The 14,298-nt window shown below is 42.3% G+C and overlaps 1 protein-coding gene across 3 annotated transcripts in view; it reads left to right on the top strand.

Annotated features, from left to right (window-relative positions):
* LOC123510035 (sushi, von Willebrand factor type A, EGF and pentraxin domain-containing protein 1-like) overlaps positions 1-14,298 on the top strand; it is a 34,418-nt gene that overhangs the window by 4,201 nt on the left and 15,919 nt on the right. For all 3 annotated transcript variants that reach the window (XM_045264769.1, XM_045264771.1, XM_045264770.1), the window contains exons 2-29: positions 3,130-3,297; positions 3,700-3,834; positions 4,361-4,516; positions 4,833-4,932; positions 5,202-5,384; positions 5,564-5,722; positions 5,937-6,116; positions 6,268-6,447; positions 6,711-6,905; positions 7,130-7,231; positions 7,649-7,798; positions 8,237-8,358; positions 8,511-8,625; positions 8,868-9,062; positions 9,246-9,337; positions 9,527-10,295; positions 10,502-10,687; positions 11,059-11,220; positions 11,382-11,543; positions 11,839-11,941; positions 12,064-12,142; positions 12,270-12,393; positions 12,537-12,764; positions 12,947-13,145; positions 13,371-13,528; positions 13,654-13,742; positions 13,858-13,967; positions 14,124-14,296. In XM_045264769.1, the coding sequence (XP_045120704.1) occupies positions 3,130-3,297; positions 3,700-3,834; positions 4,361-4,516; positions 4,833-4,932; positions 5,202-5,384; positions 5,564-5,722; positions 5,937-6,116; positions 6,268-6,447; positions 6,711-6,905; positions 7,130-7,231; positions 7,649-7,798; positions 8,237-8,358; positions 8,511-8,625; positions 8,868-9,062; positions 9,246-9,337; positions 9,527-10,295; positions 10,502-10,687; positions 11,059-11,220; positions 11,382-11,543; positions 11,839-11,941; positions 12,064-12,142; positions 12,270-12,393; positions 12,537-12,764; positions 12,947-13,145; positions 13,371-13,528; positions 13,654-13,742; positions 13,858-13,967; positions 14,124-14,296 (4,774 nt within the window). The remainder of the gene's footprint in view (positions 1-3,129; positions 3,298-3,699; positions 3,835-4,360; positions 4,517-4,832; positions 4,933-5,201; positions 5,385-5,563; positions 5,723-5,936; positions 6,117-6,267; positions 6,448-6,710; positions 6,906-7,129; positions 7,232-7,648; positions 7,799-8,236; positions 8,359-8,510; positions 8,626-8,867; positions 9,063-9,245; positions 9,338-9,526; positions 10,296-10,501; positions 10,688-11,058; positions 11,221-11,381; positions 11,544-11,838; positions 11,942-12,063; positions 12,143-12,269; positions 12,394-12,536; positions 12,765-12,946; positions 13,146-13,370; positions 13,529-13,653; positions 13,743-13,857; positions 13,968-14,123; positions 14,297-14,298) is intronic.

Here is a 14,298-nt window from a genome sequence, read left to right on the forward strand (position 1 = left end):
AATCTAGCCTAACCAAACCCTGACCTACGCTAACCTTAACCTAAGCTAACCTAACTTAACCTAACCTAACCTAACCTAACCTAACAACAAAAATGTAAACAGGAAGAAAGCAAAAATCATAATCAGATGTACTTTTCTTTTTTTTCGTGTAGGTTTTATAAAAGTTGATCATATTCTCTCTCTCTCTCTCTCTCTCTCTCTCTCTCTCTCTCTCTCTCTCTCTCTCTCTCTCATTTGAGGGGTAAATCTTAAAATCTTGCACATAAATATTCTCACTAATCTCCTCCTCCTCCTCCTCCTCCTCCTCCTCCTCCTCCTTTTCTCCTCTTACTCTTCCCCCTCCTCCTCCTCCTCTTCTTCTTCTTCTTCTTCTTCTTCCCCTCCTCCATCATATTTATTCTTTTCTTCTACATATTTGCCTTTTCGTATAAATGATTCTACCTTTCCTGCGTTTTTCTTTCATTAATTTCATCAGCCTCTTTGCTCCTCCTCCTCCTCCTCCTCCTCCTCCTCCTCCTCCTCCTCCTCCTCCTCCTCCTCCTCTTCCTCTTCCTCCTTCAAACCTTCACCCTGATTTACTTCACGTCTCTGAGTTTAATTAAGAACATTTGGGGGAAAAAGAGTGGTCGCTTGTTCCCTTCTTGCCCCAACAACAGTGACCTCAGGAACCATATGACGCTCACGCCCACCTCTCTCTCTCTCTCTCTCTCTCTCTCTCTCTCTCTCTCTCTCTCTCTCTCTCTCTCTCTCTCTCTCTCTCTCTCTCTCTCTCTCTTATTACTGCTTACTGCACGAGCTGTCTATATCAATTTGCGTTTTCATGTTGCTTGCCCTCTCTCTCTCTCTCTCTCTCTCTCTCTCTCTCTCTCTCTCTCTCTCTCTATGAGGTAACCTTCATATATAAATTTTTTATTCGTGTTATGAGAGAGAGAGAGAGAGAGAGAGAGAGAGAGAGAGAGAGAGAGAGAGAGAGAGAGAGAGAGAATAAGTAGACATTGTTAACATTATCTACATACGTTTTCACTCGTTGGATAAGTTGTCAAAATAGGAGAAGGAGAAGGAGGAGGAGGAGGAAGAAACGAAAAAGAGGCGAAATAATAATAATAATAATAATAATAATAATAATAATAATAATAGTAAACAATGACAAAGAAATATATCAAGAAGCAAAAAATAAGAAAAAAAAAACAATTAATTATACCGTTAAAACAAAGCCAGTAATTATATAGTATTTTTCCCCTTGCTTAGATAACATTAACACAAAGGAACACAAAGAAAGAGAGAGAGAGAGAGAGAGAGAGAGAGAGAGAGAGAGAGAGAGAGAGAGAAACATACTTTTAACTTTTTAGAAGACTGGGTGGGAAAGAACGAAGGAGAGGAAGATGGTAGACTTGTAAATGAGAGACAGACAGACAAAACAACAAACTACCCCTCGTCTTCTTAAGGCCATCAGAAGGCAGGCAGGAGGAAGATGGAGAGGGGAGGGGAGAAGACAGGGGGACAAATGGGGGGAGGGGTAAGAGTCAGGAGGGATCGGTGGGCTCAGGTTACATGAGTTTAAAAGGGGAGTTAAGGAATCGCCAGTTTTGTGGATGGGCCCGTCTCTCTCTCTCTCTCTCTCTCTCTCTCTGGTGAGGACCGCAAGATTTGTTGTGGCCTGTGTATCTATGTACTAACTCTATATATCTTTTCATCTTCACCTCGTCCTAGTCCTCGTCCTCGTCCTCCTCGTCCAAGATCTATATACACCTAGACCTTGTCCTCGTCCTCCTCCTCCTCCATCTTCTTTCTCCTCCTCCTCCTCCTCCTCCTCCTCCTCTTATTATATTATGTATCACCAGTAATCATTACCAAGGTGAGCGTCTTATGTATTATCAACACAGTAAGTCACACATAAAGAATATCACTTCTCTACCAACAGAAACACTTACGGCAGTCTTTTTTGCTTATATTGGCCACTGACGTAAATGTATCTAAGCTGAAGAAGGGGGTGAATGAGTCTCCTTAACTCCAATGCGGGCACTCACAGTTATCCTTGCGCTCCTGACATGCACGTGTTGTCTGTCTCCTCTTCTACGTGACCACGACGGCTGCACGCTTCCCTCGCGAGACCCCATGCGGGCACTCGGTAATAAGCTCTTGATACCTCGCTTGAATGAAAAGGATACGCTCTCTTCTTTGGCCATGTTCTCATCTCTTGCTCAAATTCATGATCTCTGCTCTTTACTGCAGCAGCAGCAGCAGTAGTAGTAGTAATAGTAATAGTAGTAGTAGTTATCATTCACATCTCTCGACATTGTGGTATTAAAAAAGAGGTGCAAAACCCTCTGTTTGGCATAAGATTTCATTGCAGCAGTGAAAAAATAAAACTAACATTAGCAATTAGACACCATAATCATGAGAGACACGGACGCACGCAGAAGGAGGAGGAAGAGGGAGGAAGAACAACGTAGAAGACCCGACACTTGACACTTCACGTAGGAATAAACGCTGCCAAACAAAATGACAAAATCCCATCTGAGAGAGTAAGGAAACCATTATGAAAGAAGAGAGTTGTGAGGAGTGCCAGCGGCGCCTCCATGCAGTCACCGCTCCGCCCGCCAACACTAAACAGATGTGTCAGCCGCACTAGACCCACGCAGCACATCCATCCATCACTCTGCTCTTATCTTGCCGCCTCTCATAGCCTGCTCTGAGTACTGTCTATGATGCGGATGGGAAGAAGGAACTTTCGTGTGTGTGTGTGTGTGTGTGTGTTTAACCTATTAGTAATGTTTTGGTTGCATTTTTACAGGACTGAGTCAAGCTCGTTATGACCTTTGTTTTATATTAGTATTCTGTGTATGTTTGCGTGTACTAGGGAAGAAGCAATACAATGTTTTCTACGTAGAGAGAGAGAGAGAGAGAGAGAGAGAGAGGCGAAACTTCGAAAGCTCATTTTACCTTCGCTCTTGACAAAATAGCTCTCACCCCTCTCTCTCTCTCTCTCTCTCTCTCCAATGCAGTATCCATCCATTCACTTATCTATTTATCTATCAGTCAGTCAGTCTATCTATCCATCTATATATCTATCTATTTATCTATATCTATCTATCTATTGATGTATGTATCTATTATCTCAACCCTCAGTATCCCAATCAACGCATTGAACTCGTCTTCTTGGTGGATGCCTCGGCTTCAGTTGGGGCGGAAAACTTCTTCAATGAGATCAAGTTCGTCAAAAAACTCTTAGCGGACTTCGCCGTCTCCTATAACCAGACGAGGGTGGCTGTCATCACCTTCTCCAGCAAACACAAGGTGAGGAAAAGTGTAATTCTCCTTTCTTTCCTTCCTACTCCTATCTTTCTACTAATCCTCGGCGCGGACGTCATTGTTTTTCTTCCTCTCGCTTTCTACCTCTTCGTGAATGTCAGTATTTTCTTTGTCGTTTCTTCCCTTTCTTTCCCATAGTTCTCCATTCTTTTCCTTCGTGTTACTTCAGAAGGAAATAGTGTCACTCTCACTTTTGTCATCCTCTTTAATTTACGTTTTTTTCCTTCCCACCACACTCTTCTTGTCTACCCTTGAAGTGCTTTAATTCTTATCTTTTACTTCGTCTTATTCCCACTTTCCAGCTTCTAACTCTCCCTAGTTGACCTCTCTCCCTCCCTCCCTTTCTCTCTACCACCTGTAACCTACTCACCTATCCTTATCACGCAGGTAATTCGTCATATTGACCACGTGACTCAGGCCTCAGAACAAAACCACAAATGTTCACTGATGGAGAGGGAGCTTCCGAGGATCAGATACTCCGGGGGCGGCACCTACACCCTTGGGGCACTCCTTGAGGCTCAGGTTATTATTATTATTATTATTATTATTATTATTATTATTATTATTGTTGTTGTTACTATTATTATTATTATTATTATTATTATTATTATTATTGTTGTTGTTACTATTATTATTAGTATTGTTGTTATTATTATTGTTATTATTATTAGCTGTTCATAATAACTGTTTTTATCATATACTGATGATTAGCTTGATTCTGAAGTTTTCTCGTCAGTAATGTAGAAATTATATTAATTTTTTTTATTTATTTTTTGTTACTTGAATCGTAGAATCATTCTTAAAACCTGTATAACTTCAACTAGACCTCTTGAATATAATGGAGGTACAGCTCAGTGTTACACAATATGGTAATTTGATGTCATCCTTCCCATAATCACATAGCACTTTATAGCAACATTAGTACTTTTGTAACTTATAAAAGACATCATTAACTTCCTCTTTTAACAATTCATGTGCGTTAAATGTTAGTAAAGAATAACCACCATTGTAAAATGATTAATCTGATCAATCAATTTACTCTCTCCAGAGCATCATTGCCCTTGCCAGACCTGATGCTATGAAGGCAGTCTTCTTGGTGACTGATGGCTACAGTAATGGTGGGGACCCCAGGCCTGCTGCTGCCTTCCTGCAAGCCAGAGGGGTCCGGATATTTACGTTTGGCATCCGGAATGGCAATGTCAAGGTGAGAAATAGAGCAAGTGTGTGTGTAAAGAGGAAGGGAAAGGTGTGTATGTATACCTAACGAGCTATGGTTATTTAGCTGAATTTTATACATTCATCTTCAGTTTAATTCTAATTTTCATTTTTAGATATGGTAGTATTTGATACTGATAATGTTAGTTGCAAAACTGGCTTTGCACATTTCCTCAAGAAATAAGATGTGTTATACAAACATAAACACAAAAAAGAGGATCAGTTGCTAACAGTAAGCTGTCAGAGGACAATCTTAGCAAGTTAACCATTCTGCCTCAAAGTGATATGATTTTCTCACTTGTCAGGAGCTTTATGACATGGCCTCTGTCCCGAAGGAGGAACACTCATACATCCTTGATTCCTTTGAGGAATTTGAGGCATTAGCAAGGAGAGCACTGCATAAGGGTATGACATCATGTTTTGTTGCTCTATATGTTTTCTTCTGTCTAATCCCTTCCTTTGAATATGTTGTAGTTTCTCCTTCATTGTATTCCCAATGTTTCTTCTCTTTCCCCATCTTTTATTGATTTATCTAGCTATCTGTAATTTACTTCAAATAATTTATCCTTTATCTCTCCTTCCTGAAAATGGTGAAAAAAAAAGAATGTTTTATCCATCTCTAAGTTAATTATATAGTGTAGTATATATGTATTACTTGGATTCTTTCTGCCTAGATCTGCACAGCGGTGTATACATGGAGCAGGACAGACGTGCATGCCTCAAGCTGTGCCAGGGTGGAGAGCTGAACAACTGTTGTGACATCTATGCTTCTTGTACCTGTGGCACTCACACGGGCCACTATGCCTGTGCCTGCCGTGAGGGCTACTATGGCACAGGTCTGCGTGGTGACTGCAGGGGTGAGTGTGTTGGCTTTTATTGCCTCATGATTGCTTGTGATTCTTAAGCCTGATTGTTGGACACTGCTCATCCACCTCTGGAATGGAAGATGAAATAATAATGATGGTGAGGAATGTGAATGTATATGTATTCAAATATTTTTGTTTTATTCACCACTACTATTGATATGCACCCACAGCATGTCCAGCTGGCACGTACAAGAACACACAGACCCCTGGGGATGTGTCCACCTGCCTGCCGTGTCCAGACCCCAATATGCTGAGCTCCTCAGGGTCCACCTCTCGCCACCAGTGCTACTGTAAACGTGGCTACACTCAGATTGGAATGAAGTGCACCAGTGAGTAAAACTATTTAGACATTGCAATGGGCAGTATAAAGATGATTTTACTATTATGGACAATGAAGCAACAATAGAAGGTGGAAATATTTAGTCATGATTGTTTCAGCTTTCCATGTTTAGTAAAATGGTTGAATTCATATTATGAGTATAATTATGGAAGATACCTCTGACAGCCAAAGGAGTGTTCAAAATCTACTTACTCCATTACCAGTGATGCAGTGCCCAGTACTCAAGCCACCTCAGAATGGATATTTTGTGCGCAAGACATGTGGCAATGTGGTGAATGCAGCTTGTGGCATCCGCTGCAAATCTGGCTACACACTGCAGGGCTCCTCCATCAGGCTGTGTGGCGAGGATGGGGTCTGGAGCGGTGGTGATGCACATTGTGTCAGTCAGTATCAACAATGCTTCTGTTTTTTTTTTTTTTTTTTTTTTTTACTGCAATAGTATATGTTGATATGTTGTTATATCATTCCCTGAAACCCATGGAGGCTATCAATTGATTATCTCAGTGTTAATGATAATTTTAATTTATTGAACAGTGAAATCATGCCAGGAGCTCCATGCCCCTGCCAATGGGACTGTGCAGTGCTCCCAGGACCAGCCCACCATAGACACTGAGTGCACCTTTGCTTGTGATCCCGGGTTCCAGCTGGTGGGCTCACAGGTCAGGACTTGCTTGCCAGTAGCTATGTGGGACGGCATCCCTGCCTATTGCAAACGTAAGGCAACAAGTTTTACAGTTTTTCATGTAGTATCAATATTTTGGCATAATTAGAAGTCTGACAGTTGTATGGTCTATCATGATATGATTACACAAGGGACAAGAAACTGATTGAGAATTTTGTTTTAATTTATTTATTCATGTCAGCATAATTTTGTGATATTTTTTATCCTTGAATTTGGAAATCCTCTTCACAGACAAGGATTTACATTCTACACATACTCATTGTGCCCATGATAAAAAAAAACTCCTATTCCACAGCAATCTTCTGTCCCAGCCTGCCACCTCTTCATCATGGGAGAGTCAGCCCAGCCTCCTGCTCATCCCCCAGACCCAAGTATGGCATCAACTGTGAATACACATGTAACCCAGGCCACCAGTTGACTGGGCCAAGGAGTACCAGTTGTGTCAGCCTTGGTGTATGGTCTGCTAGGGGCAAGACCACCAGATGTGTTGGTGAGTTGTGTGACCTTGGTGATTCAGCTGTGAAGTGTTTGATGAAGACTTTAATTAGTTTTTTCTACCATTCTACCATTAGTTAGTTAGTTCATCAGTCATTTAGTAGTTGATGGTTCCATTTACATATAGTAGGAGTGCTTTTACTATTTGCTGAAAGTTTCTGTGCATTTCCTAGACATTGTTGTGTAATTAATTACTTGTTCCTTTTATCCCCTCCTGAGATGTGACCCCGCCTGTCATCCAGTGTCCTGCCAACAAAACGGTGGCCACAGAGCCCCATGAGAGCTATGCCTTGGTCCGCTGGGATGGCCCACACATCACAGGTGTGTCACTTGTATTACTGAAATAGCATGTACTAGTAAGTGGTTTGTCTAGAAGGTTTTTAGAATAATGATATGGATCTTTGGAGGATAGGAGATAGTATTTGGAGTGAAAAAAAAAAAAATTATGATATGGTGTAGTATGAATCTTGGAGTGGCTTCTGATGGATGAATATTGTGTTGTGTAAATAAATCCCTTTCCACTAAGGACTAATAAAGCATAGAGTGTGAATGGTGTGTGTATGGATGTATGGTGCTTTGTCTGGCCTAGTATGTAGATAGATAAATAGATAAATAAGGTGTTTGGTCCTGGTGTTTGAGTTACTGTACCTAACACCTCCATATTAAGAGTTCATTCCCAATCAGAAGTGCCTCTTATGGTACGGAATTTACTCTATAGCACATTTGTTTATCTCTCAGACAACGCAGGGGATCAGTATGTGGGAGTGGCGTCCATTCCTGTGACCACCCAGCCCATGAAGCTCTCCATTGGAACACACACAATCACTTACCTGGCCAAGGACAAGATGGGCAACAGAGCCTCATGCAAGTTCTCCATCACAGTTTTGGGTGAGGGAGGATGCATTGTGTGGGATCATGACTACTGGTTTGGTTCATATGAGACCGGAGAGATTGGTAGCATTGTACTGTTGGCCTGTTTGTTTCATAGTCTCCCTCTTGGTCTTAAACTCTAACTACAGTAGATTTTTTATGTTGTGTAATTTATTTCACAAGTGATAATGCAGCAATTTAATGAAAAAGAAGCTCTTATCATTAACTCAATAACTAAGGTTCTCTCTCTCTCTCTCTCTCTCTCTCTCTCTCTCTCTCTCTCTCTCTCTCTCTCTCTCTCTCTCTCTCTCTCTCTCTCTCTCTCTCTCTCTCTCTCTCTCTCTCTCTCTCTCTCTCTCTCTCTCTCTCTCTCTCTCTCTCTCTCTCTCTCTCTCTCTCTCTCTCTCTCTCTCTCTCTCTCTCTCTCTCTCTCTCTCTCTCCTTGTGGCTGGGAAGATGAGGAGGCCCCAAGGGTGGACTGGTGTGAGTCACCACCCATCTTCCTTTCCCATGAAGAGGATGTTGATGTGTATTGGGAGGAGCCAATCTTCTCAGACAATTCAGGCAAGGAGGTCCAGGTAAGGGGAGACAAATTGCTCTTGAAATATAGTATAGTAGCTACATGTGCTTCTCTTTCATTTCTTCCCTTGCTTAGATCACTTCCTTGTGTACTGTTGAATTCAGCATGTAATTAAGAATGAGATATGTGATTGTAACCTTTCCACTTCAGGTTACTAGGTCGTTAGACCCAGGACGGTTCCCTCAAGGTGACACGCTGGTGGAGTACCTGGCTGTGGATGAGGCAGGAAACACAGCTGTATGCAACATCACCATCACTGTGCAGAGTAAGTAACAGTAACTCCCCTCTTGCAGGAGTGATATTCAAAAGAGTCAGTTTCTTGTTAATATAAACCAACCCTGCTTTGTGCTGAGTCGGTAGTTCTTATGCAACTGGTAGCTTGTCAACCTCATTTTATTCATCAGTTCTGAGTAGGGCATGAAAATCTCAATTCAGATTTTTAAAATCTTGAACCCTATTTATCAAATAATAAGAAGATAAGAGTTGATGCTTTTCTTCCCTTCACAGAGCATGCCTGCCAACTGCCAGTAGATCCCATCAATGGTGCTGCCAACTGTACTGAGAACCCGTCTGCCATCTTCTGCACCCTCACATGTTATGATGGCTATGCCTTTGCCATGAGGCCACAGCAGGATTACTTCTGTGCCTATGATGGTGTTTGGCTCCCAGATGACAACCCAATTCCATTCCCAGACTGTTCAGGTAGATTAGAAAGAATAAATATCTCTCCATTTAATGATTTATAAGAAGATATTTAAGGATCTATTTAGTTAACACAAGGAGAAATTAAACACAATCCAAAAGCAGACATTGTGGCTGGTGTGGAAATGTAATGAAAAGTGGTATTATAGTGACAGAAGGGTTTTGACGTGATTTCTCCTTCAGTGACGTCAGTGTCAAACAGCATTGCTCAGGAAGGAGAACTAGCACTGGAGGATGATGGCTCTGTGTGTGATGACATCTTCCTTATGGGACAGGTGAGAGAGAGAGAGAGAGAGAGAGAGAGAGAGAGAGAGAGAGAGAGAGAGAGAGAGAGAGAGAGAGAGAGAGAGAGAGAGAGAGAGAGAGAGAGAGAGAGAGAGAGAGAGCAAAACCAGAGTCTATATTTAATAACACCAAAAGACAATGAAACACTCTATTAGCATAAAGAAAAACTTCCCTTCTAGGTGGAGAACCAGCTGGAACAGAGACTAGAGGAGGCCCTGAACTCAATGTGCAATGAGGATGTGGTGTGTGAGGTGGCAGCAGTGGAGGCAGTGTGTGAAGAAATTCTATCTGAGGCAGAAGAAGAATTCAACTCAGTTGACTTCTTCAGGAGAAAACGGTCCATTCCCATACCTTTTGTCCTTGACGAATCCCTGGAGCCTGGCTGGAAGTACTGGATCCGAGACAGTGCCAATACTCAGGTCAAGAGGGTCAGAAGAGGAGCTCTGGAATTCATCAACCGTGAGGACCTGGAAGTCTTAACACGACACAAGAGACAGTTTGGATTCTCGCTGGACCACATTTTCCTTGGTGAAGGTCAGACCACCACCACTCCCTCTCCCATGGTGCAGGAGACTGACAGCAACAAGATTGGTCCGCTCATTGATATTGTGTCGCGGTCTATGGGGTCTGATATTGGTTCAGTCCAGTTTGCCTCCTTCCTGGCTAACCTCAAGGCACAGAATGGTGCATTCTCCTCTGAGGACTTCCTGACAGCCTTTTCTGAGAAATTTGGTGAACAGAAACTTAGAGCCTTGCAAGAGCTGGCTGGAGGAAAGTTTGGAGTTACTAGTTTCTCGACAAATTCCTCTTCCTCCTTCTCTTCCTCCTTTTCTTCCTCCTCTTCTTCTATCACAAGTAGCCAGAGTGTGGAGTCTGGTTCCCCTGATGATCTCCAGCAGCTTCCAAGTATTACAAAAAAGGCCTTCAAGCTGCAGTTCAAAGTACAAGGTTTGTGTACACTGTATCAGATTGTTTTACTAAGAAGCATTGTTTCATTGTCATGTTGAGAGGTATTTGTGCAGGATTGTCCAGTCAGTTACTTCAAACCTCACTTTATCATAAAAAGTAGTTTTCCTTTCTGCATTTGTTTGAATTTTTCAGATCTGGTGAGTGACAAAAGATTTCCTCAGTTGATATACAATAATCTCCTTAAGGTCATGGGTCAGGGGCTTCCAACCAGCTTCAGGAGGCCCTTGGAGAGCTACTGCAGGCTGCTGAGTCAGGACAGCTCGACCTGGACTATGGAGAGCAGCAGTTACGTGTGGCAGTGATCCGTCTGAGGGAAGACATAGAATATGTGTGTGAGGCTGGCAGTATTCCAAGAGAAGGGGGCAGGTGTGGTAAGTCTTGACATCTCAGTACTGGCTGTAGTATTGGTTGTCCTCCTGTCCTCACATCTTCCTTTAACTTTGTTTTAACATCGTATTATCTTTATTGCTTAAGATTACCAAACTGCTCAGCTTTTTTATGTAAATCGGATAAGTAAAAACTGAATTGAGCTTGTGACCTGGTAATCACTGGTCTGTTGCTTTTAGCCTCTGGGTATTCCCAGTAATGGAAATCAGTCTCTGCAATAATGTCTCATTTCTTGGATAATCAGTCAGTCAATAACAGTGTATTTATAATCAAAGGAAATGCTATCATGGTTTACCCTGCAGGCGGTCAAGCTTTAGGAATATTCTAAGTGTGCTCTTTTGTTCTCTCCTCCAAGTGAAGTGTCCTGTGGGAACCTTCTTCAATGTCATCTTGCGGGAGTGCCAGCCATGTCCCCAGGGATCCTTCCAGCCAGAGGAAGGCCAGGTGTCTTGCCTTGTGTGTCCTGCCAACACTTCCACCAAGGCCAGCAATGCCAAGAGTGGTGCTGATTGCAAAGGTTTGGGAGCACTTCTTTGTTTTATGGCAAAGCTGCCTTCTTTGTAGTTTTCACTGTAAATACGAGTATCTAAGTATTTAGTAGCATTTTATTGCAGCTATTTTACAATAGCCAAACCTTCATTTTTGGTGATTTACATCCTATTCACCCATTTTTTGCAGCTCATTGTTTGCCTGGAACATTTTCTGAGGATGGCCTTGAGCCGTGCACCACCTGTGAGTTAGGCCAGTACCAGGATGAATACTCCTCACTCTCCTGTGCCAGCTGTCCCCATGGCACCACCACCTGGCGCCGTGGCACCTGGGTCATTGACGAGTGTCGCCGTGAGTCTCATTCATTGGGAAATTTATGCTTGGATGGGAATAATAATCCACATGAAGAATAGTTCAATAAGTAATAAGACACATGTATGGAATGAAATGATTTTATAGTTTTAGTATTCTTAAATATAATGTATTCTTATATGCAATTTTTTCAGAATTTATTCTATGTAGTGTAATATGGTTTAGTAAATCAAATAGTAATTTATCTCTCATTTACTTGAAATATTAATGCAATTCAAGATTACATGTTTTACATGTACTGTACAATAAATAGTAATAAATTGTTGTATTGCAGCGATGTGCCTTCCTGGGCAGGTATCAAACACAGGGCTGGAACCTTGCTACCATTGTCCCCGTGGGCACTTCCAGGAACAGGAGGGACAGAAGGAGTGTCTCAGGTCAGTGGGAACATGGATAGAACTTGAGATTAGTGAATCGCCTTCTATTTCCTTTTTGTCACCATGTAGTTGACAGTTGCTGCTACTTGGTAAGCAGATGACATAGCAATGACTTCTTGCAGATGTCCAGGAGGAGGCAGCACCCCGGACCGTGGCACTGCCTCCATGTACCAGTGTGATGGAGTGTCCCCAGATGACCAGGTGCTCACTCAATAATCTCTTGACATCACAGCTCTATATTCCTATGAAAGCTTCTCTTTCTCTTGTTAATATCTTTTGACTATTGGTACTATGGTACCTCCTGCTTGATGCATCTGTGTCCCTGCAGGCTGTGTACAACACTCTAGAGACAGTGCCCATCAATGACTGCTTCAGTGAACCCTGCCTTAACTCAGCCACTTGTGTTTCCATGACTTCTGGTTATGCGTGTGAGTGCTCATCCGGCTTCTCAGGTGAGCTGCTCTTCAACACAACTTTTATATAGATATGAAAGGCTGCATGAATAGTGTGGATAAAGTGAAAACTTTCATCTCATTGTTTCTAAGGTACTTTTCCTGTAAGGGGTATGCATATATGGTGCTTTCTGTCCCTTCAGGTGAACAATGCCAGACTGAGGTCAATGAGTGTGAGAGTGAACCGTGCTTGTACAATGGCACCTGCACTGACCAGCTCAACAGCTTCCACTGCAACTGTCTGCCTGGCTTCACAGGGCCTCAGTGTGAGGTAAACATTGATGAGTGTGACTCTGACCCCTGCCAGAATGGTGCTGCTTGTGTTGACCTCATAAATGCCTTCAAGTGTGTCTGTGAGTCAGGATACACAGGTGAGTGAGATCTTATTCTGATAATTTCATCTAGTATTTATTTGGTCTGTGAGAATTTTATAATATAGCTAGCTTGAAGTATGTCTTGATTAAGAGATTGCCAAGACAAAATACTGAAGGCATAGGTCAATTGTAAGTACTTGAGATGTCTGGAGTTAGTGAGGGTATAACCTTTCTTGCAGGTGAGGTGTGTGACATAGACATAGATGAGTGTGCTGCAAATCCCTGTGCTGAGGGTGCCACTTGTCAGGACCTCCTTAATGACTTCACCTGCCTCTGTCCTCCGGGAGATACTGGTCGCTTCTGTGAGACTCACATCAATGAGTGTGAGTCATCGCCTTGCCTCCATGGCTTGTGCCTGGACCAAGTCAATGAGTTCAAGTGAGTAAGGAGCTTAGGACACTAATTTGTTAGTGTATGTGTGTGTGTGTGTGTGTGTGTGTGTGTGTGTGTGTGTGTGTGTGTGTGTGTGTGTGTGTGTGTGTGTGTGTGTGTGTGTGTGTGTGTACCGATCTCTTAATATCACTGTACAGCTCAGAAAGAATAAGATGTTGTAGAGACATTAAAGAAGATATTGCAAAAATGTTTAGGATTTTGCCTTTCCAGGTGTGTGTGTGAACCAGGATACACTGGAACCACCTGTGAAGAGGACATAAATGAGTGTGCCTCTCAGCCATGCCAGAATGGTGCCACATGTCTTGATGAAATCAGTGCATTCTCCTGCACCTGTCCACCTGGGTTCTCTGGTACACTGTGTGAGAATGGTAAGACTTGGAAAATGTTATGGTGTTATTTTATGGAAGATAAGAAGTGAATAGCATCGGTAAATTGCTTAACATTAGTTACTGATACATACAATGTTAAGTAGTGATTCTTTCTTTATTTTCAGAAATCTCCACTGATTTCTTCTTGGAGTTCCCCTCATCTGGCATCCTAGACTATGTGTCTCTGGAAGGCTTCTCACAATCTTTGGACAGTGTGGGTATTTCATGAGATATTTACCTTTCAGTGTTGTGTTGGTGCCAGCATCTGACTTTTGTTTTAACAATGGGCTTGAAAAGTGTATATTTCTTTATTTCTTTTATTTCTGCAGTTTTCTTTGTGTTTATGGATGAAGACTGATGACCTGAACAATTACGGCACACCTTTCAGCTACGCCACAGATTCTCATGATAATGCACTCACTCTCACAGACTACAGTGGGTGAGTGGAGGCTGGCAAAGCTCAATGCTGGTATTTTTTAACAATGACTTTGCAAACAGTGGAAAAGTAACTGTTGAGGTAGTATCATCTTGCTGTATATCAAAGAGATAGTCTAACCATTACTGCATTCTGGCTACAAATTTGTATCCTGTCCAGGTTTGTGCTGTATGTGAATGGTGACAAGCAGATCACTGACGTGCGGATCAATGATGGCTTGTGGCACCATGTATGTGTCACCTGGACTTCAGCTGATGGTGCCTGGATCGTCTACCTTGATGGAATCCTGATTGACAGTGGCACTGGTCTAGCAAATGGCACTTCTATTGAAGGT

Source organism: Portunus trituberculatus, chromosome 28, assembly GCF_017591435.1.
Source record: "Portunus trituberculatus isolate SZX2019 chromosome 28, ASM1759143v1, whole genome shotgun sequence".
Lineage (NCBI taxonomy): Eukaryota > Metazoa > Arthropoda > Malacostraca > Decapoda > Portunidae > Portunus > Portunus trituberculatus.